Source organism: Candoia aspera, chromosome 6 (assembly GCF_035149785.1).
Source record: "Candoia aspera isolate rCanAsp1 chromosome 6, rCanAsp1.hap2, whole genome shotgun sequence".
Taxonomy (NCBI): domain Eukaryota; kingdom Metazoa; phylum Chordata; class Lepidosauria; order Squamata; family Boidae; genus Candoia; species Candoia aspera.
Window position 1 is genome coordinate 89,311,693 of NC_086158.1, and position 22,928 is coordinate 89,334,620.

Consider the following 22,928-nt stretch of genomic DNA (forward strand, 5'->3'; position numbering starts at 1 on the left):
ATAACTTCTGATTTCTCTGAAAATGGTGAGAGAAATTGAACACCTTGATAAATACTATATAGGCTTTATATAGTACTAGTTATATAGCCTTGATCTTGAAAACATACCACAATAAAAATTCCAAGTTCTGCAACTTGGGGATAGTAGAAATGTAGTCTTTTCACTGTAAAACGAACTGCCGTGTGAGAAGCTCTGTCACTGAAGGACAGCTCTATCCCACTTAGTTCTTCAGAGAGAAGAAATAGTGATGGAAAGCTACAAATGATGCTGAACAGAATCATGCCCGAAATTCCTATTCCCACAATGGTGAGAAGAATGAGACCCAACCTGACACTCCAATCACTGTCCTGATTGGAGCCACAATTGCAGGAGATGTGGTACCATGTGGGGGAAGCATTCAACCCATGGATGCGTAATGAAACAGTTATTGTGAGAATGAGGCTTTTGCTTTAACCAGAGCCTTAACAAGTTGGGGGGTCAAATATGGTTCTGATTGAAAAACAATTCTGCCATCCCATCTTGCAGGGCTGAGCAGTGAGCAAACATCAGTGCACAGGAGTGAAGACTCCCCAGATGGTAGCTTTGCTGGCCTCTGCCTCTGTAATTGAGAGGAGAGAGAATTGAGTATTTTCGTTCTCTATGGTGTGAGGGGAGCGCCTAAGGCCGTTGTCTCTGAGAACCTGAAGAACAAGGAAATTTAATCCATTTTCTCCTGTTCTATAAAAGCCTTCTAACTCATTTCAGTATGAACTTCTTGCCTATCAGCTTTTAAGTTCCTTAAGAACTCCAAAACAAACAGCACTCCCAACTATGTTATGTTAGCGATAGAAAGATCAATCATAGACTGTTCTGATATTTCCATTTTTAGTTCTGCTTTCCTAGATTGTGGACCCAGAATCTAACTTCTTGCTCTCTGTTCTTACACATAAGAGGTAAATCTCACCTGAACATCTTTACCCAGTTCTGATTAAAAGAATTATAGGGAGATAGCTGCAGTAGCTCAAATGGTCTTTCTTCTTCTATTAAGACTTGCTAATATGACTTAGGATATCTGCTCAACTTTGCCTTGTACACTTTCCATCTCTGCCTTCTCTGCACACCTGAGAGGTATATTTCAGAATATATTGTTTACTAACTCGAAGACACTATCCAAGGTATCTGAATGGCTCAGTTTCCCTCCAAGTTCTCAGACATGTGTGACCTTGTCTAGCTAATCTTTGGTCATTTATTTATTTATTTGTCAAATTTTATCACTGCCCATCTCCCCCCTAAGGAGGGACTCTGGGCAGTTGACAATAAAGTTTAAAATTCAATACAAACTATAAATAATACAATAAATATAAATATGAATAGAGGATAAAAATATAAAATATACTTCCTAATCGCACTGGTAGCCTTTCCCTGCCAAACATACCCATGTTTTAGCTTCACTGGAGCGGAGCTGCAGGAGCCCCAGAACAATGGTAGTGTACATTCAGCCACCTGCCATCACGGCGATGCCAGACACGGGTCTCTTCAGACTGCATGGTGCGAGGCCGGCCTTGGCCATCAATATATTGTGTCAAACGGATATAGGCAATACAAGCTGCATCATCGCCAATAACATGGACATGGGGATTCAGGATGGTAGTGTGGATTGGTTTGCTGTTCTTGGATAGTACTGAGGAGATACAAAAAGCAATCAGGATTCTTCTCAACTCACCAAGAGAAATTATTTCTATCAGTTACAGCTTCGTGACCACATGACCCATCTTCCATCACCTTTGTTTTTTTCTTCCATCCCAGTCAGGGATGCAGCATCCAAGTTTCCCCATTTTTTTCTTTTCTTTTTCTAACTTTTCTTTCCCAAATCATAGCAATACTCCAATTCATTTCAGATACTTTCCCCATAAACTCTAAAAATGGTATTACTTTCCTGCTACATTCTGAATCCAAAGAATCCTTGGAAGTACAAAATTAACAGCTTTATCATTATTAAATGCAATAGAGTCCATTTTGCCTCTGTGGAATATAACAGAATCAAGAAAATTACTGAGAAATAAGACAGACACGGATGAACAGCAGAAATAGGAAGGAGACAGTAACTTTACCATCCTGTAGGGCTGCTTCTGTCTGCCTTCGGCTACCAAGAGAGGAGTATATTGCAGAGGTTTCCATCAACCCATGTGGATGGAGACCAGGAATATCATTATATTATATTACCATATTCCCCAAAACCTATACATAATACCCCACATCCTAGCCAAGGAGGAAATTGGGTAACAAAACTACTGCTTTCCTTTTGCAAGGAAAGAGAAGCAATACTTTATGGGGCTTCTTTCACCACACACTTTCTTTAAAACAAACACTACCCTTAATCTTGAGCACTCTGCACCCTCAGACAAACCACGGACTGATATAGACTTTTCTACTCACTTGTCCTGAATTTTAATTTTTAACGAGAACTCTTTAAAAAGCACTCTCAAAATTAGGTGGTTGTGAGAACAAATCTCAGGAGACTAGGGGTGTGCCTCAAAGTTGGACAAATCCTGTGCTGAGGAGGATTAACTGAGACAGAGGATTCATCCAAAGTGAAGCAACTGTTCCCCAAACTACACCAAAGTCAATCTGGGTCTTTACAAAATGTGATGAATGATTTGGAGCGTCATAAAGAGCATGTAATTTCTCTGCACAGATCTCCCTATAAACATCTCAGTGTGGGAAGAGGGGAAAAGACACCTTGGCTTCATGGCAGCGCTAGCTCTCAATAAGAAAATGGTTTTATTAGCATGCTTCCTCTCTCTCTGTGTCTTATTTCTAATCACATTCCTTTTGGGAGGAAAATAGAAGGAAGATGTGTGGCACAACATAGTAAAAAGCACAAATTCCCCACACAAAAAAAGAGAGTTCTATAACAAATACTTTTCACATGTTTTCTCAGTAGCATGACAATCATCAAGGATGAAGCACTTAATTTTTCCATGATTTTACTGTTGTGAATTATGAAAGAAACAAAATTCTAGAACTATTTTTTATTCATCATAACTGTTCAAATGTATCACATATCTGTCTGAAATCTACACATTTATACTAGCAAAGAAAGCATGAAAGAAAATACATTTTTAGCCCTATCCTTCTTCCCTGCAAATCAACGTTAAAGGTACACAGCACAAAAGAATTCTGGCTCTTTCCTTAGCAATTTTTACAGTTTTTTCCTTAGGGGTGTCTCTGTGATAAATATCCTTTTCATATATGCTCATCCAGAAAACAGAACCACCAATACATTTTTGAAAATGCCTGAAATGTAAAGGTTTCCCCTTAGCTAGTCAAAATATGGCAGGCAACTTGGCAAATTTCATCCAGTCTTATGAATAAATAAATGTTTTTAGCAGCTCCTCTGCCTCCATTTATCTGCAAATGGGCTGGCAGAAATCATTTATGACTGCTTATAAACGTCATCTAATTCTGTCAAAAAGCAATTGTCATTTGTTCATTCTGCAATGAAAGTCGTCAACAGTCAGGAAGCTTCTGCTTTCCAGAAACAAAGTTCTGTTTGAGACTCAGATTCAGTCAGGCAATCTGGAAATGATCCATGCCAAACTGCATTGTCAAGTGGAAAATTGCAGTACAAAACATATCTCATAATTGAATTTTATTAGTGTTAAAATCACTGCATTGCTTTTGTCCACATGTGAACAAAAATTACAGAGCTACTGCTTGTCCTGAAAGCCCTAAATGATTTGAGAACTAGGAGTCAAAACTCTGCCAGAACTCCAGTCACTTCCTTCATCTCTAGATGTTCCCACCAAATGATGAGACACAGTGTGCTAGTAGAAGGACTTTTCAATAGTTCACCCTATTTATGAGGATCTCCTAGGAAGACTTGCCTGGAAGCTATATTGTTTTTGCTATTTTCCCAAACATTTAGCTTCTGAATATGTTGTAATTTTGCTTTTAACTTTAATATTGATTTTTTCATCTATACTACTTCCACTGTGTCTTATTGATTGCTGCGAAGTATTTTTAGTATATTACATTCAGCTAAATGCCCTGAAATACTTATATTGAAGTATGGCATACAAGTTCCTGAAACAAATGAAATTAAAAATAATTAGAGCACTTTGCCACAACTTTCTACTTGCATAGTTCACTAAGATATATTCTCCCTTGTTCAATAATGTAATATTGATGATAGTTCAGTTTACTGTAAATTGCCAAGAGACTTCACAGTAGTTGTAAATATAGTGTTTTAATTAATAAATATGCATTCTATTTGTTATGGGGTTTAATCAATACATATATGCTGTGCATCAGTAAAACACACGAATGGAATCTTGATGCAGTCAGATATACAATTACATTAGAACTGATTCTGGTGAGTTTTATTCATCACATGTATGTGCTCCTAAAAATAAAGAATGCTGCCTTTTAATACAGACAGAAAGCTGTAGCAAAGTGCATATGCTATATATATAGATTTGGAAAAAAAAGAGAACAAAATGAAGGACATGGAACAGATCTGTCCCATTTCAGAAACAATCTGGGAAAACTGGGAGTAAATTTTGGAAGTATATATAATAAAGGTATTATATGGTCCTTACTGACAGCTAGTCCAGAGCAGGACACGAAATCTCAAGCCATTTCCTACCCACAGAGACAGGGGAAGGGTCATTTTGAATTTGCCAGTTATCTACCACTCACAGTTCTCAAAGTAAAACTTGTGGAAGTCCATCCCCTCCACGAGGTTTCCCAGTGCTTCAGGTTCAAATGAGGTCAGCCCAGGATCACAGATCTTCCTACAACAAATGAAGTAATCTGGTCTCATTGGCATCTAATCCTTGAAATCATTTATCAGACGACTGCAGCTACATTGTACATGTTGTTAGTATTGTGCCATTTTGATGCAGGTGGTTTTCCCCATCGAAGAAATTGAAGCTGCCTCAAATATTAGGGTACAATCCTTTATGCTAATTATTAGTTGCTTTAGAGAGGATCTTAACCCTCTCTTGAACTGCCAAAATAGATACTGAATATAGGAAAACAGACCTTGGGGAAAAAAGTTCTAGTTCCCAATTCAAAGTGAAATATGTGGGTCTTACCTGTGATTCATTTCCAACTACATTTATTATAATTTCATTTTATATAACTGGATTTATGCCCAGTCTCTATTCCCATTACAACTCAATACACAAAGGTTCATAATTTCCACCTATCTGACAGTTATACATATTCGTTTTCAAATTAACCACTTTTGCAGAGAAAAATCAAAACTAACAATATTTTTGTATGGAGGAATGAGCTCCATACAATGAATGAGCATTGTTTCATGCTTTCCAAATATTGATATTGACAGAGCTGCACATATTACATGTGATTCATACTGGTGCTACAGCATCATGAATCTTTCCTGAATTGTGCTTTTCTGGTGTTCTAGCCAAAAAACACAAAGGTACATTTGACACATAACATTCAATGTTATCAACACGTTAGATGTATTTTTGGCTATTAGCTGGCACAAGCTTTCTTAGCCTATTTAACTAATTAGAGGTAATCCTCATTTAGCGACCACAATTGGGTCTGGCAACTTGGTTGTTAAGTGAAGCGGTTAAGTGAAACCACGACTGTGTTTATGATCCAACTTCAGCTTTCCTTTGCTTTACAGACCTGCAAAGGTTGTAAATGTGAGGATTGGTCGCAAAGTTCCTTTTTCATCACCGTCTTAACTATGAATGGCTGCTGAACGAGGCAGACACTAAATGAGGACTACCTGATATGGTCTGCTGTACAGTGACCTCTGCACTTCTCCACTTACGTGTAAGCTTCAAAATCTCCGTTGTTGATTGCTTCAATCAGCTGCTCTGTTATTTTGATGATTTCTTGCTTACGCACTGAGGACAAGCATAAAAAAGGCAGGTTTTGAGATGGAATTATGAAAAATATATGGCGATTATGTCACCCCTTTAGGAGAATAAACAGAATAACTACTAGTCTTCTTGCAGGGGCAGCTGCCTTCTTGCATTCCAGAAAAGCAGTACAGTAATGAAGCTAACTGGTGGGGTGGAATCTGCAGTTAAGTGGAAAGAGCCCAGGAAGCAGGAAAGGCAACAGGACCACACTATTCCAGATAGCCTACTCTGTATGGTACTGTATCCAAGACATAACCCACACAGAGCAGTAATGTTCCAAGAACCAATAAACAGATCTTGAAGCTTCACCTCTTTGATGGGAAAGACTCACCATATCTGCTGCAAATCTGAAGAAACAGGCCCACTGTAAGTATATAATTGGTTTATGATTCCCTCATCAACCAAGAAATTGTACCAGGACTGTTTGATTTTTTCAGCCAATGGCCACCACTGGCTTTTCAGTGACAGGAATAAAACTTAATTTAAATTAGATATCCTCAGTATAATCCATTCTCTTTAAGAATTTTTCCTTTCCATCAAATGAAACATTACAATTCAGGAGCAAATTCTGGAAGGATTCAAAGGGCTGTTATTTTAGGGGCTGCACCCTTGATTTGGGTTATGTAGTTTTACTTTAAACATGATTTGTATTTTGTAAACTATTATGATCCTGTAGAAACCTGGGTTATAGTAACTATGATTTCTATTGCCAGTCACTAGAAATGTCATAATCATCAGTGGGAATGAATGTAGTCACTCTGAGGCTGGTGGGACAGAAGGCAGATTTGCAGGAAGCAGCTTAATTGTGCTTGTACTGACCCAGATAAGGTCACAGTAAGACTGTCATTTCTTTGAAGCTTTCCAACAAACTATGAAAGCATGGGATTTCAGAGTTACAGAACCTCGAACACATCAACAAAAGGACAGGCTGACAGGTCTTCAGACACTGCCTACAATGTCTACTTGATGGCTTAAATAAATGATTTAATAGCAGCTGTTTTTATTCTTGAATAAAGTTGCTGCTTCTCATGGAAGTGTCCCAAGTGTAATCTCACTCTGATAGAGTGTCATTGCTAAATTGATGCAAAGTCATCAGTATTTTCTTGCAGCTTGTTGTTTTGTACAATGGTACTACAAATCATTTGTAGAACCCTGTCTATAGGAACAGAACCTGAGCAAACTAATCTTGGCTTTTACCTTTTTAAGGGGGAGCTTAGTGATGAGGACAGAAGATTCTGTTGGTATACAGAAGCCATCTTGCATCTGTGTTGGGCATGAAAATGTTCAGGCTTTCATTTGGACAAACTACTTTCATACCCTCTTCTATTAGCTTTTGTGACTGACCACTATTCCCAGTTTTATGTACTACGTCACAACAACTTTTTACCTCAGCCCAAAATTCAACTCTCATCATGTAAGGAAATTATTTAAGGCAAAGTTTAACTGCACACAGCAAGCATATGGTTAGAATTCACGGACACCCTCCCAGCTGAGCAACACAGCATACTTAATATGTTTCTGATATCCTCCACATCAGAAATGAATAGCTTCAAAGAACAGGTTCATCTGCAGGCCTTGAATGTTTACAGATGTGTCATGTGGATGATAACAGAAGGTACACTAATCTATTGGTCAAAATATTCGTAAGCAAAAACAACTCTGCCTTCATTTGATTTAAAACTTCTGAATGGTTTCCGTTGGTGCAATGCATTATACATTATGTTATGCTTCTCTTTATCCAGTTACTAAAAATGTGCAATTCCATCAAACACTTTTGTAAAAGCAGACATGTGCAGTTTATCTCATGCCTGTCAATCTTTCCTGCAGTCGGAGAGCATAAGGTTTCATGATATCCTTAATCCTTATCAAGATTTTTCCTGGTTCCCTTCCAAGCTCCTTGCTTTTGTGGAATCCACACAAATCTTGTGCTTGAAGCCATGGAATCAGTGCCCAGTATCTTTGTCAACTACCATTTCCTGAACATACTGGTTACTCAGTTCCCTAAGCTAATAGATACATTAAACCATTCATGCTAGAATGGATTAAAAGGCCTATTGTGTTCATCATTCCATGGGCAGCTAGATCTGAATGGGTGGTACAAAAGGAAGTTCTGGATTCAGTAGCACCTTCTATCCCTCATATTTCCTAGCAAGCAACAAATAGCAATCATGATTAATAGCCATTAATATAATTCACCATAAAATTGTCAAAAACCTCTTCTAAAGCTGTCCAATTTGGTGACCATTATTATATTCTGAGGCAGTAAATTCCATATAAATTATAAGAATTGTATGAACAAGTATTTGCTTTTTTGTACTCCTGAATCTCTAACCATTTAGCTTCAACTGATGATTCTGGATTCTAGAATTCTGAGAAAAGGAGAAAAATGTCTCTGGGTACACCTTCTCCATACATAATTGGGTATGTATCTGTAATGCTTGTAACACATTCTTAAACTAAAAAGTCTCAAATACTGTAACATTTTTTTCTAGCTCTTTTCTGCAACCTTTCCAGGTCTGCAATATCCTTTCTGTGTGGTGACTGAAACTGTGAATGCTATCCTGCTTAGTTCTGTATTAGCCAAGTTCCATTCATTTCTTAAAAAAAAGAAAACCATCTCTATCAACTTAGTATTGTAGTATTTACCATTAGAATTTTTACACCCATGTGCATCACTCTAACAGTGCATCGTTTTGATGTTGCTTCTCCATTTGAAGATATCCTTACGGAGCTGTCTTTATCAAGGGGACATGAGCTTCCAACCTCACTCCCTTTAGTAGTTGTGCAACCAACCTCTTCATTTCTTGTCTGATCTGTTGTGAACTGAGAAGCTTCAGGTGAATCTGTACCACGGTGTGCGTCTGATATACTAAGAGAGCTGACTCCAACAGAAACTAGACCAATTCATCTGCAGAATCTAGTGACTACTGTTTCCTTCAATGCCGTGTTGTAGAAATGGATACTGATACAGTGTGGGTTTACTCCACTGTGGCGCCTTTCCCGATTTGGCCTCAAAACTAGGCTGGTGGTTGAAACCTTTCCTGGCTAGTTCCATCTGAATTACTGGAATTTGGACTCTATGTGGTGTGGATCTGGTCGTAGTTCATGGTAGTAAGTGACAGGAGGGAGTGGCACCAGGGGGGGGGCTGTCATGAGTAAGGATGGCGAGCAGGGGGCTCCCATCCAGGCTGTAAAGCGCATGCGTAGCACTGAGGAATTAGGTGGCCATTCCAAGAGACACAGATCGGGCCCGCCGTAGCCTTTGGGGTTTATCTGTCTGGGTTTTTCCCACGCTTCTTCAGTTTGTTAGGATTTTCTGTCATGTAGCAGTAATAAAACACTAGAGACCTATTCTTGTCTCAGCGTGGTTCCTGGCTGTTAGGACAGGGGCACTGTAAAAGACCACGTAGTAGTGTCCAGGGTCTGGAAACCGTTGCAAATTTTTGACCCACAAGAATGAGCAAAATCATAATACAATTTTTCAAGTACTTTGATTCCATCATTCCCTTAAAAATTCTGTGTGAAATAGACTGTATCTTGAAGGGACTTGGGGATTCCTGAGATAAGCTTGTATTTAAACTTGAATGTATTTAATTATTGAATGGCATTGTATTGTAGACGTTTACTAAATGTTAAACCACTACGGTTCAATACATTTTAATAATAAAGAAAATAAAAATGAAACCTTATTACTAGACAAAAACATTTGAATAGCCTGGTATTTACTAGTTATTTTGTATGATTACCCTGAAACATCATTAATAAATCCAAGGATCTGCAAAGGTTCATATACTAGGTAAGTTCATATACGGAGGAATGCATTAATTTTGGCCAGTTACTGCAGTTATTGTGCATCGGGAAATTATTATGCAGTTATTGTGCATCAGGAAAACAACACATATTGTCAATAGATTGTAGACATACTGGCCACTAAGCTGTGCTCAAACAGTCCAAACATCTGAACCAATAGGAAGAAACGTTACATTAATTACGTTTTCTAACGATCTATTTTTCTCCTTAACTGAGTCATTTTTCCATAGAACCATGTCACAGTAAACAAAATATATTTATATTCAAATGCTTGGGTGCAACTTTCCAAGCTTTGGTAACCTGGAATTAACAGCAGAGGATATCACTGCCAGGCCCTTAAACTTTCAAATGAAATTTTCTAACCGTAATGGTAATAATCATATTCCTGCTGCAGCAAATAATTTCAGAGTTAGGATCCTTAAATACCTGCTATATGGTAGGCAAAGTTGTTACTACTGTGACTTGAGCCTGTAGAGGCAATCCAATCTAAATCTTTGAGACCTGTTTTGAGAGCCCTTCCAAACCCTGGAATCTGTCTCATTTCTGTGGAGCCTCATGTGCAGCTTGGCTGCCTGAAATGTTGGATTAAATTGCTTTTTTACCTTGGTCACCCTGACCTTGCAGGACAATTTTATGTCCTTATAGAAAACAAGTATCACCAGAGACTTAAAATATTATGGACTATCAGCCCACCACCTGACTTTGCTCGGACCTGAAACAGCTTGATTTGAGTACCCCAGTATAGCCCAGATAAACCCCCAACCTTATATGAGTGGGCTTGTTTGGGAGACCACTCTCCCATACCAAGTGTCTAAGCAAGTATTTCTTGGGCATCTGACAGTAGAGCTTCTATTCTTGCCTGCTACAACATTCTGCCATCTTCGTTGCTAGAAGGAAGATGCAGTCATGATGAATACTTTAGTATGGTTTTGGACTAGAGCAAACATGGTAGTATGAACAGAAAAGCTTTTAAAACCCAGTGGAGTGTATATCATGGATAATGGACAGTAACACATCAGCTTGCTTTCTATTGACCATCACATACAATAATAAAAAAAATTAAACTCAATAATCCACAGCATGAAATTAAACGATCTCATGACAGATTTCAATGACAATCACAAGGAATTTTGTGACATTCCTAGAAGTCATCACTTATGCTTTACTTTTTAGCATTTTTTTTTTACTCTGATACATTTCCATGTATATTTTTGTCTATAACTTTTGGTCATCTACAACAATTTTCTTTCTTTTCTCGAGCAAGTCTGTTCTGGTGGTGTTCGGCCATAAAATAAAATTAAAAAATTAAATTAAATTAAATAGATTTATCACCAGGTATAATGAACAATTTGTCAATGACTTGTCCTATGTTGAAATGTAATGGAATGCAGGTAAGCCTGGCACATAACAGTTTCCCAGTGGATAGGGACACTTAGTAATGAACAGATTCACTCTCCTAACTAGTTAATTCAAGCAGGAAGCAATAACGGCTTGGAGGAGGAGAGGGAAGGAACATATGAATAGAGAAATAAAAAGGGAAAGGGTTAAGATAAAGTACATAAATCAGTACTAATATTTGTCTACCTGCTACTACTGCTAATTAACAGCTAACTTACATGATAGACTGTTAAATGCAAATGGAACTACTGGAGTTAGGACAGGCTCCGACTGAGCACGATCCAACTCCACTGTTTGCCCTGGGCTATCCCAGGCAAGAAGCTTCTCTTCGTAAGACAGTGTAGTAGTAGCTGCAAAACAAATGCAAGCATTAAAATAAAAATAAAAGCAGAAGCAGGATAAGAATTGCACTGAAAACGCAAATCCACACACATTCACATGGACAAAATCCCAGTGCATACACTGCTCCCAGATAAAAGCAGCTCCAGGGCCATTCTTTGTATGGATCTCCGGAACACAGGGAAAGACATTCCAAGCATCTTCACAAAGAGATCCACTCCTTCGATGTACTGACTCTGAGAACTCAATGAGACACAAAGGAGGAGAACAAAATATTCCACGGATTCTACATTACCATCAAAGCTATACCACAGACAAAAGTTTGCCTGACACAGGAGCATAATTTCTAGACATTTAGGAGGAAACACAAGACTTTGCAATTATTTTGAATTTTTAAAAATGCCAACCTCAGTAATGAAAATGTTAGATCTTGTCCCCAAAACAGTATTTTCTTATGAAACCAATCAATAAGTTGAAGAGGGACATTGTAAGAAGGACAGATCATTATATCACTGTCTCAATGTAATAATTTCTGAGTGAGCAACTCCACTTAACCTCAGTAGGTTTGGGTCTGATCAAGGCTACTCTGAGTGTCATGGGAGAAAAGTGAGTTACAAATATAGCAAACATAATGCTACTTTTCTAATCCTATTATATGTTTTCTTTTTTTCATTCATCTCCCAGTGAAGAAAGACAGAAAATAGTGATACTAAGTGCCCAGTGTACAACTCTCAGTGCTTTTCACACCTCATATTCATGCAAGCAGAGAACTTCCTGTCTTCACAAATGCAAAGAAAATTTGGGACTGACTGAGAAAGCAGATTGACCGAACAGGTTTTCATATATCTCTGTCCCTTTCATCCCGTCTAACATCTCTTAACATCTACTTCAGCTAATCAAGATAGAGTCCCCCAAAAATACTTTGTGGAAGTCTCTACAGAATCACAGCCAAATCCTAAGCCACTTCTTTACTAGACAACTATTTTCTCATTTCACTATCTATATATGCACTTTGATGATGGAGAAGTGTCTGCAAAACCAGGCAAACAACAAGAACATGTGCTTTTCTGCAATCTGTCCAGATATAATGGCTACTCTACAGGGCATAGCCAGGAAGATTTTTCTGCTGAGTCAAGAAAGCTATGCTTTATCTCACCAAGTTCAAGGAAACATCTTTAAGTAACCAAATTGTTTCATATTATTTCAGCCAGTGCAATGTATTTAGAGCTAGTTCTAGTGCCGTGTTTCTTAACCCTGGCAACTTTAAGATGTGTGGACTTCAAGTCAAAGTTGAGAAACACTGGTAGTGGTTATATGAGCTGGAGGTAGAAACAATCTACCAAGAGTAGATGAAATTGACTTTGCTAAGCTTAAACTCAGTTAGATTAGAAGTTGGTCAGACATACTCAAGGATCACTTCTTCACTCTGAGGCTTGGGAGCATCCTGTTTAGGTCCCTGAAGTAACAGCCTTGAAAGACCAAAGATGGTGCCTTCTGATAATTAAGTGAAGTGAAACCAATGAGTTGTCTCAGCTTAGGTCTCATTTTTAATTGTCCTACGAGAGGTAATTTCACAAGTATGATGTGGAGATGATGCTTCCTCAACTGTGAGAACATCATCTTCAACTGCTATGCATGTTTCATAAAGGAAGAGATGGTTCCTGCGATAGCCATCCTCTAAGTCATTTTTGGCATTAAAATCAGCAGTAACACCTTAAATTATGCCCAGTGAACAACTGCCCATCCCTTTAGACTTCTTTGTATCAGTATCATATAATCCTATGGGTCCAGGTTACCTGAGGGACTGCCTCACCCCCATTGTATCGACCTGTCCCAGCTGGTCGGGCAGACAGGCCATGCTACGGACCCTATCCATGAGGATTGGCGGGGCCCAGGAAGAGGGCCTTCTCTGCTGTGGCCCCTGCCCTGTAGAACACATTAACCCCAGAGGTGAGGCAGGCCCCCACTCTCCTGGCCTTCCAAAAGGGAGTTCGCTTGGGGTGGCAAGGGGGATAGCCAATCATGGGGGTGGTTGGCGCCGTGATGTGGCTCTGAGGAATTTATATTTTATATAAATTTTAAATATTTTTCTATATTTTATATTTATATTTCTATGATGTATTTGTTTTTATGTTTTACATAATACATAATAAATAAATAAAAATAAAAAAAATAATCTGTTATTTTAACTGAATTGTAAATCTCCCAGAGTCGCTTGTGAGATGGGTGGTACAGAAATACGATAAATAAATAAATAAAATATAGCCATTGTTCACTAAATTCCTGTCACATTTTGCACCAACTGCAACTTCTGGACACTTTACAAATGTAGCTCAATGTAGAGCACATTACATTACAGTAGTCAAGACAGGAGGGAACTTAAGTATGGATAAGTATTGCCAAATACGACCTGCTCAGAAAGTAGTACAACAGGCAAAGTCCCAGGTGCGTCTCAAAACTGCTGTTTCAGGAGGCCTGTGCCCTGTTCAAAACAGGCTGACCCTCAATCCAGTTTTCTGTTTACTAATAAGGGATTTTGGTCATTTGGAGTAACCACTATAAAATGCTAGAAGGAGCCCTGTATGCTGCTTTCCCAGGATTCTGCCCACCCCCATTTTTCAACTGCAAAAGACAAGGAAGAACAAGGCAACCAGTGCAGTTAGTACATCCCAGTCACCCACTAAGTGGCAGCAGAGCCTTTGCATTTTCTATGACCCTGTGCTGCCATCCTGCAGTCATCCAGATTTTTGCATCTGAGATATGGTAGCCCTAGCTATGTGATCCTTGATTGAGAGCTTTGACCAATGAGGAGGAAAGGCTTTGTTACAAGAACTCTCCCCAAGAGCATCACATCTACAAAGAACAGTGCAAGTACTCTCCTCCTTCAATTCAAGTGAGCAAGTTGAGGTCAGTTTAAATGACTTGTCCTGACATGCCGTAAATAATGGAAGTCAAATTTTGCCTATTTTGGCAGCTTGAAATGTTCATGTTGTATTTTTACACATTGCATAGAAATACAGCAATTCTGTTTCCCCAGGTACTGTCCTTTGTTTTTAAATGTTTCTAACAATTGTAAACCACCCACAGTTGCTGGGATTCGGGTGGTATGTAAATTTAGATGATGACGACGACGACAATGATAATATGCCCAGTCTGGAAACCAGCAAGTCCAGAAGACAGTAATTACAATCACTCTTACTCCTTTAAGGGGGACAAATAGCACTGGTCAATCAACTTTCATATGCACAGAAGCTAGCAGGGAAAATAGCTGCTCTGCCAATGAGCCTGCAATCTCTTCTCTACTTGCTATGAAGCTGTACCTACCTTTCAAGTCTTCATCTTCAGTAGTGGTATTACAGCTCTCTGTAGAACCCTGCAAGATAGAACCCTGCTGGATGAAAACATCGGCATATAGGGGAAAGAGGAGGAGGAGGAGGAGGGAGTATTAGGCACGTTCGCAGCCTTGAGTTACTTATAAAAATAATAAAGGCGGGATAGGAAATAAATAAATAAAATAAAAATTTACAAGACAAGCAGATTTTTCCAAGAGAAGCAGACAAGAGGGAAAAATGGACAGCAACTGGCAAGAGAGATTTGGCAACTTTCATTCACATGACAGTTGCTGATTATTGCAATCTATCCTCAAGACTGTTTTGAAATTCCACAACCCAATTTTTATTGCCCCTTTCCTCACTGCACTGGCCTCCCAATATATCCAAGGCCCGGTATTGCTTAAACTACAGATAAATTATGGAGTGTCTCCCTAATCTTCTACACATTGAAGTTTTCTGGATATATTTGTTCTCTTTTTAAAGAAAGTAAAATCTAGTGATCCCTGCCTGGCCCAGGGCTTTCTTTATAGTGGTGCTCAAACTGTATGACTCACACAATGATTCTCTTAATCAAACCAATTTATTTAAGTCGTCAATTGAAAAGTGAGTTCTGCAAGTCTGGCTAGCCAGATTCAGCAATGCTAAACTTAAGACCAATTCAGTCTTCATTCTTGCTTAATTGTTTTTTTGTCAGCTAACTCCTTTATTTTCTGGCATAAATATTTATACATTTTCTAAATATTGAAAGGTCCTACTTCAAAACACTTTTTAAATAGTTTTGAATTTCTGAAACAGCACCAAGCATGTGATATGGTATGGCAGAAAAGATGAGAAGTGGAGAGCTGAATTGTTTGAGATGGTATGATGAAGTTGCCAAGTTCTAACATCATGTTGTAGATTTTGATTTCCTAAAAAGCGACCACAAACTTTTATATGGGACAAATGTCAGGATGAGATGGAACGAAGTCCACAATTAAGAGAAAGGTTTAAATAATGTAAGAAAAAACGGTCAGGAAGAGGAGTTATTCTGCAACTGCATATGAGAAACACCACACCTAATCTGTAATCTGTAGGAAAAGTTATATTTTGTACCACCACTCTGCCAAACATAAAATGCAGAAGATGAAAATGTTGAATAAGTTTTGTATCTGTACTGTACTGTATTTTCTGTGTCAGAAAAGACAAGGAGAACGCTCCAAATGAAATATCCAAATATCTGAGACAGCCAAGTATTTTGCCATGAATACAGGTACTTTTCAAAATAAAATAATTTTTTTGGTGTGCCAGCAATCTAATAAATGGAGTAAGACAGTGAGACAACATATGACTCAGGGAAAACTACATGACCATCTCTTCTTGCAGCTGCATAATTAACTGTGCACAAACTGGAGAGCCAGTTTGGTCTAGTGGTTAAGGTGCTGGGCTAGAAACCAGGAGACTGAGAGTTCTAGTCCCGCCTTAGGCATGAAAGCCGGCTGGGTGACCTTGGGCCAGTCCCTCTCTCTCAGCCCAACTCACCTCACACGTTGTGGGGAAAATAGGAAGAGGAAGGAGTATTAGGTATGTTTGCCACCTTGAGTTATTTATAAAAATAATAAAGGCGGGATATAAATAAAATAAACAAATAAACAAATAATTACATATGACTGGCTAATGTGAATCCTATCTAATGCATGCAATTTCAAAGGAAAAGGAAAAGGACAGCTGGGAATTATCGAGGCCTTTTGTGAACCTCACCTTACCTTTATGCCATCATTAGCATTGTGGACAACAGTAGTTTGTGGTTCCTAATTGAAAGAGGACAGAAATAAAGAATCAGATTCTAGCTCAAAGCATTTTTCTTCCTTTGTGCAGTATCTGTTGGGAAAGCAAAATAACAAACAAGAAGCACAAAGATTTCTATCTGAGGATGGTGTGAGCACATAACAGATGTACACAGACCACTCCCTTGGAGAGCCACAAAAAGTCTTCAGAAAGACCAACCCATCCTAATACCTATGTTTGCAAGCAGACAAAGCCATGTGCACTTCACCATATTCTAATAAACTGTAAATTTTGTCTGAAAGCTCAATACAGCTGTCAAGAAAAAAGTCTGGGTAAACTGTTATAGGTAATTCACTAAATAAGGAAAATGTCCACTTGAAATTTCACCCAGAACAAAGAGATTGAACATATGGCTTTGTCTCCATGTTTTCCCCACAGAGCTTTTTGGCATTATTTCTCTCTCTAGGGGGACATTCATAATTTCCCACGCAGTGGGTGACAAAGGCACCCCGATATGCTACAGCAAAGAACAGGCAAAATTTCATGTTTGATTCAAATGGAGTTGCCAAAATGAGATAACATCAATACAAAGAGGAGATAGCTAAGCAACTTACAAGCAACTCTTTTAAAGCCAGTGCATTATGGGATACACCATGTATGTGGGAATTCAAATTATGAAATATCCCAAGAGGGGGAAAAAAAAAGCATTACAAAGAATGAAAAGCAACTATCCAGTCTCTAAGAGCCCCACTAAGCTCTTACGCTGGCCGTCATTCCTGAATTATTATGGAGAGGCTTGTCCTTATCCAGTTTCGTTCCTCGTAGGCCCTCTGGTGCCTCCTCGTCAGCAGCATGGCGGTGCCATAATGCCCATATGTTACTGCACGAGGCTACTGCTCAATCTTTAAGGACAACCAGCAAAAGGCCTTTCTACTGCCTTATGGAATGGGTGGCCCTTGGCAAGAGTGTTAGTAGGGAGCAGCGAAAAACCTTGTGCAAATCAAACAAGAGAAGAGTTTTCCATTCCTTCCTTCCTTGGAGACTGGATGCTGTTGGTCACTCTGTTACAGCCTCCTTCGGATTTGGACAAGCTGCACACCCCACATACAGAGCACTTTGCACCTCTTACTTGCAAGGAAGTTGGGATAATGTTTGGGAGTGCAGACAGAACTAAGCCAAAACAAAAGAGCAACACAGGCAGCATTCTGGGCAAGGGTAGGAACCAAAAATAAAGCAAGAACAAAGAAATGGTTGGGAAAGATACCATGGACATCTGCACTGGGGGTGTTTCTTTTGCTGGGCTTACTATACTGGCTTTGTTGTTGGTCTGTGGCTAAGACAGAAAAACAGATGGTTTAGTTTTTCCTCTGCCCTCCTGGGCAGTAATCATAACAACATGACATTATTATTGCTAAAAATTAGTTCAGTCCCTTCCCCAAATCAACCTTATGAGAGAAGAGAGCTAGAGGACGATAATAAGCACTGCTTTGTTTGTCATCTCCCACAGATATACAGAAAATTAGACAGGATGAGCAAAAGGAGGAGGATATGGAAAATGATGGCTGGCCCAAAGTGTATGGAGGAAAACAAGTGGCCTACACAGACTCTTAACTCAGCCAATAGGTGGAGCAACTAAGAGAAGGGAACATATTTAGATGAAGTGCAGTAGGTTGGACAGACCCAGATGTGCATTTTGTAAGAAGCAATCCCTCTTGTGGGTTCCTTCTCATGCAAGCTGTGCAGGAAGGCCTGCCAGCACAAGCTATCCCTGACAAGCATCCCACTTAGAAGTTAACAAGTGAGCCGAGGCACCTTCAGGCTCACCTACAGGATTTAATAGTGGAAAAGGAGGTTTCATTGCTGAGCTGAAAATCAGAGAAACAAATTGAACAGTAACTGGCCTGTAACAATGTCTGAAAGCATATTGTATTAAGTAGAGCTATGTGCTTCTAGCCCCATCAAGTGCTAGGCTGGAGTACCCAGGAATCACAGGCAGCGCCTTACAACATATATAGTACATACATGATAAAATAACATTCTCTAAATAAAATATAACAATGCAAAAAAGTATCTGGGCACAGAACTCCTGCATCATGTGGGTTTTGTTGGCTATGAAAGAATCATGGTTGTTCCAAATCTGCTTCCCTGAAACTGTCCATTTCAACAGGTACCAAGCCCTTCTCCCCATTTTAAAACCTTCTATACACAGTGACATAAAAAACAATATTTTATGGATTTCTCAAATATTTAAAAGCAATATTGTGGATAATAATAATGAAAAGCAGAAAAATAATGCCCTCTACAGGTAAGAGTTAAAGGTTTCCCTTGACATCAAGTCCAGTCATGTCCGACTCTAGGGGGCAGTGCTCATCTCCGTTTCAAAGCCGAAGAGCCAGTGTTTGTCCATAGACACTTCCGTGGTCATGTGGCCGGTATGACTAAATGGAACGCCGTTACCTGCCCGCCGAAGCGGTACCGCTTAATCTACTCACATTTGCATATTTTCAAACTGCTAGGTTGGCAGGAGCTGAGACTAGCAACGGGAGCTCACCCCGTCACATGGATTCAAACTGCTGACCTTCCGATTGGCATGCTCAGCAGCTCAGCGGTTTTGTCATGAGTACTGATGGCGAGCAGGAAGGGGCCTCTATCCAGGGGGGAAAATGCATGCATAGTACTGAGGAATTAAGCAGCCATTCAAAGAGACACAGATCAGACCCGCCTTAACTTTTGGGGTTTATCTGTCTGGGTTTTCCCACGCTTCTTCAGTTTGTTAGGATTCTGTCTTATGTAGCAGTAATAAACACTAGAGACCTACTCCTCGTCTCAGCGTGATTCCTGACTGTTAGGACATCAATCCTAACAAACTCCTACTCCCATTGAAAGAGGAAGGAACAAGGAAAAATAAAGGAGAGACATTTGGAAAATGTCTTCGGAAAACCAGGAAATTCGGCAAGCCATCCAACAATTGGCAGCAGCCCTGCAACAACACCAACAACAAGTAGATCTCCAGATCAACACATTACAAGCAGCCATGCTACAGTAGTTACAACAACCAGCTCCGATTAACCCACAACCGGTGCCAGCAGCAGTAGCAGCAGCAGCAGCAGCTCCGCCAGTAGTCTTGAGATCCCAGGGCAGTCTACCAGAGAAGTTTGGAGGAGAAGCAGGACAGTTGAGAACCTTTCTCACACAGTGCACAATGTTTTTCGACAGCAGACCGGCAGAGTTTCCCACAGACAGAACCAGAGTCACCTTCATTCTAAGTCTGCTAAAGGGCCCAGCAGCCAAATGGGCTATTCCCATGGTGGAGAACAACGACCCAATTCTCAATGACTACCAGAATTTTCTGGCAGGGTTCTGAGCACACTTTGACGACCCGATCAGAGAGGTCACTGCCAGCCGGGAAATTCGGAAGCTCAAGCAAGGCAACAAGAGAGTGGGAATCTACATTGCTGATTTCAAGCTGTTAGCAGGAGATCTGGACTGGAATGAGAGTGCCTTGAAAGACCGATTCAAACAGGGGCTGGATGAAGAAATTAAGAATGAATTAGTGTGCCAGGGAACACCAGCTACCCTAGAAGCTTTATTATCAGTTGTCTGTGGTCATAGATGCCAGGCTAGAAGAGCTCAGACAGATGCAGCCGGGGAGAGGCAGGGGCCTCAGGATGCTTCCAGGATTTCCAGCTCTCTCCGCAGCATCTCCTTACTCAGGACCAGAGGAGCCGATGCAGATCGGGGCGAGCAGGAGGCTTATTTCTGAGGCTGAGAGACAGAGAAGGAGAGAGAGAGCCCTCTGTTTCTATTGCGGAGTCCAGGGGCACATGGTGAGAGCTTGCCCAGCGAGAAGCCAAGCAAATTCCGTAAGAGTCCCAGGGCAAGCAGCTGAAACAAGAGCCACCTCCGCCTCTACTTCCAACCAGGAAAACTCCGTCGGTCTCCCTCCACAGAGCTCAGCAGGGAGACCATCAATCAACTAAGAAGGGCTCATTCCGAGGATTCCAGGCAATTCTTTTACTACTTAGCAGTCATAATGCACGTAAACCCAGAGCACCAGGTCAAGCTAGAGGCCCTCGTGGATTCCGGAGCTTCCACAAATTTTATTGATGTACAGACCGTACAAGACTTCAACATCCCAACCATAGAATTGCCACGTCCCATAGAAGTGGAGACCATTGACGGCCAGCCCCTCAAGGCAGGGCCGATTAGAAGGTTCACAGAACCTTTGCAATTAACAACGGGAGACCACACTGAGTGGATCCAACTTTACGTTACGGCATCACTTAATGTGCCTATAGTCCTGGGCACACCTTGGCTGAAGATCCACAACCCACTGTTGAACTGGACTACGGAGCAATCTCCTTCCCAGCTAAGGAATGCCAGCACCACAAGATTCAAGCTGCCCTTCTCTCTCCAGCAACCAACGCAGTCATGGAAGCAGGGGGGGTCCAGCTGCCAGCCAAGTATGCAGATTTCGCAGACGTTTTCAGCGAACAAGAGGCCACAGCACTACCCCCCCCATAGGGACTGTGATTGCACCATTGAGTTGATACCAGGAGCCAAGATTCCAGCAAGGAAACAATATCCCATGTCCCCCAAGGAACTAGCCACCTTAAAGGATTACTTGGATTCTAATCTCCAAAAGGGTTTCATCCGACCATCTACATCCCCAGCGTCTGCTCCTACCTTCTTCATACCAAAGAAGCCTGACCCGTTGGCACCGGCAAACCAGGAGGCACCCATGAGAGTGGTACACGATTTCAGTTCCCTCAATAAACTCACAATAAAGGAAAATTATCCCATGCCACTAATATCTGATCTGCTGGATCACTTACAGAAAGCACACATTTTTACTAGGTTGGACCTCAGGAATGCGTACAATCTGATCTGGATGAAAGAGGGGCATGAATATCTGGCTGCCTTCGACACCAGGTTTGGTAAATTTGAGTACCTTGTTTTGCCCTTTGGCTTGTCTAATGCAGGAGCCATATTTTCCCGATTTATGAATCAAATTTTCTCTGATTTACTAGATAAGCATCTGGTCATTTATCTAGATGACATATTAATATTCTCTGAGGATGCTACAACTCATGTAACCCATGTACGTAATGTCTTACAAAGACTGAGACAAGCTGTTCACCAAGCTAGAGAAGTGTGCCTTCGATTTAACAGAATTACATTTCCTGGGCTATAGAATATCAACTGAAGGCATATCCATGGATCCTTCAAAGGTCCAGGCAATTCTCTCTTGGCAACCCCCACCACAATGTGAAAGATGTACAAAAATTCCTAGGGTTCTGCAATTTTTACAGGAGGTTCATAAAAAACTTTAGTGACAGGGCTAAATCCCTCACACAGCTTTTGAAGAAAGGATCAAAATTCATTTGGGGGGAGAGGGAGCAAGCAGCATTCCGAGAATTCAAGCAACTCTTTGCATCCCAGCCACTGTTAAAACACCCTGATCCCACGAAGCAATTCATAATGCATTCAGATGCTTCCGATATTGCCATTGGGGCGGTGTTATTGCAATATACAAACAAAATCGAGAATACATTGCTTCCTTGTGCCTTTTTTTCACGCATGCTCTCATCAGCAGAGAGAAACTATGATGTTTTTAACAAGGAGTTGCTGGCAACTAAAGCACCATTTCAAGAGTGGAGGCACTGGCTAGAAGTGCAGCCTTTCCTGTGAAAGTTTGCACCGATCACAAGAATTTACAGCTTCTACAAAACACCAGATCCCTCACCCCACGCCAAATCAGATGGAGCCAGGTTTTCTCCTGTTTCAATTTTGTTATTTCTTATGTTCCCAGGGTGCAGAACTGTTTGGCAGATGCTGTAATGGTTGCCTACCCCAAACACTCAGACTCACAAGAGGTTACTTAAATGAAATCTGATTTATTAGGGAAATTATGGCAAATACAGAGAAAGCTGAGAATGAGCAAAAGCGCGCGAAAATACAAACTAAATCCCCTTGCTTGAGGAGAGTCCCTCCCTCGCCCGGCCATATCAACCGCCCCTTCCCAGGTGCTAGAAACCGTTAGCCTCAGCCTGGGAAAGCAACCTTGAATCCATGACCTAACCCAAACACATTCCAATACAGCAGCCAAGAGATAACACCTCAGCAGAGTGGAATTATCCACCCGCTCTTGAGAGTCAGCCCCCTCCAAGGAAATGGCATGCGAGGCGTTATGATGTACCAGGCACATTGAAACGGTGAACATGACAGATGCCCTGTCTCGACCCATTCAGGCAACCCCAGCTACTCACCAGGAGGTACAGGCTACTATATTACAACCTCACAACTTTGATCAGTCTATGAGGGGGAACCAGACAGAGATTTTAGCAGCAGGCAGGCAAGCAGAGGACCTATTTACAAGAGTCAGAGCTCAACAGCAACA

The 22,928-nt window shown here is 40.5% G+C and overlaps 2 protein-coding genes across 24 annotated transcripts in view; one reads left to right on the forward strand and one right to left on the reverse strand.

Annotated features, from left to right (window-relative positions):
- The window catches only part of ZSWIM8 (zinc finger SWIM-type containing 8), a 746,829-nt gene that overhangs the window by 169,733 nt on the left and 554,168 nt on the right, over positions 1-22,928 (forward strand). The gene's annotated exons all lie outside the window — the stretch shown is intronic.
- CAMK2G (calcium/calmodulin dependent protein kinase II gamma) overlaps positions 1-22,928 on the reverse strand; it is a 170,464-nt gene that overhangs the window by 4,087 nt on the left and 143,449 nt on the right. For 5 of the 19 annotated variants that reach the window (XM_063307645.1, XM_063307648.1, XM_063307646.1 and 2 more), the window contains 7 exons: positions 17,793-17,861; positions 16,507-16,551; positions 14,757-14,805; positions 11,312-11,443; positions 5,792-5,867; positions 4,681-4,775; positions 1,415-1,660 (listed from right to left, as the gene is read on the reverse strand). In XM_063307645.1, coding sequence (XP_063163715.1) covers positions 1,428-1,660; positions 4,681-4,775; positions 5,792-5,867; positions 11,312-11,443; positions 14,757-14,805; positions 16,507-16,551; positions 17,793-17,861 — 699 coding nt within the window. In that variant the 3' untranslated portion in view covers positions 1,415-1,427. Of the gene's footprint in view, positions 1-1,414; positions 1,661-4,669; positions 4,776-5,791; positions 5,868-11,311; positions 11,444-14,756; positions 14,806-16,506; positions 16,552-17,792; positions 17,862-22,928 lie in introns of those variants that run through there. The other 14 variants (XM_063307653.1, XM_063307651.1, XM_063307649.1 and 11 more) reach the window with 5 other exon arrangements.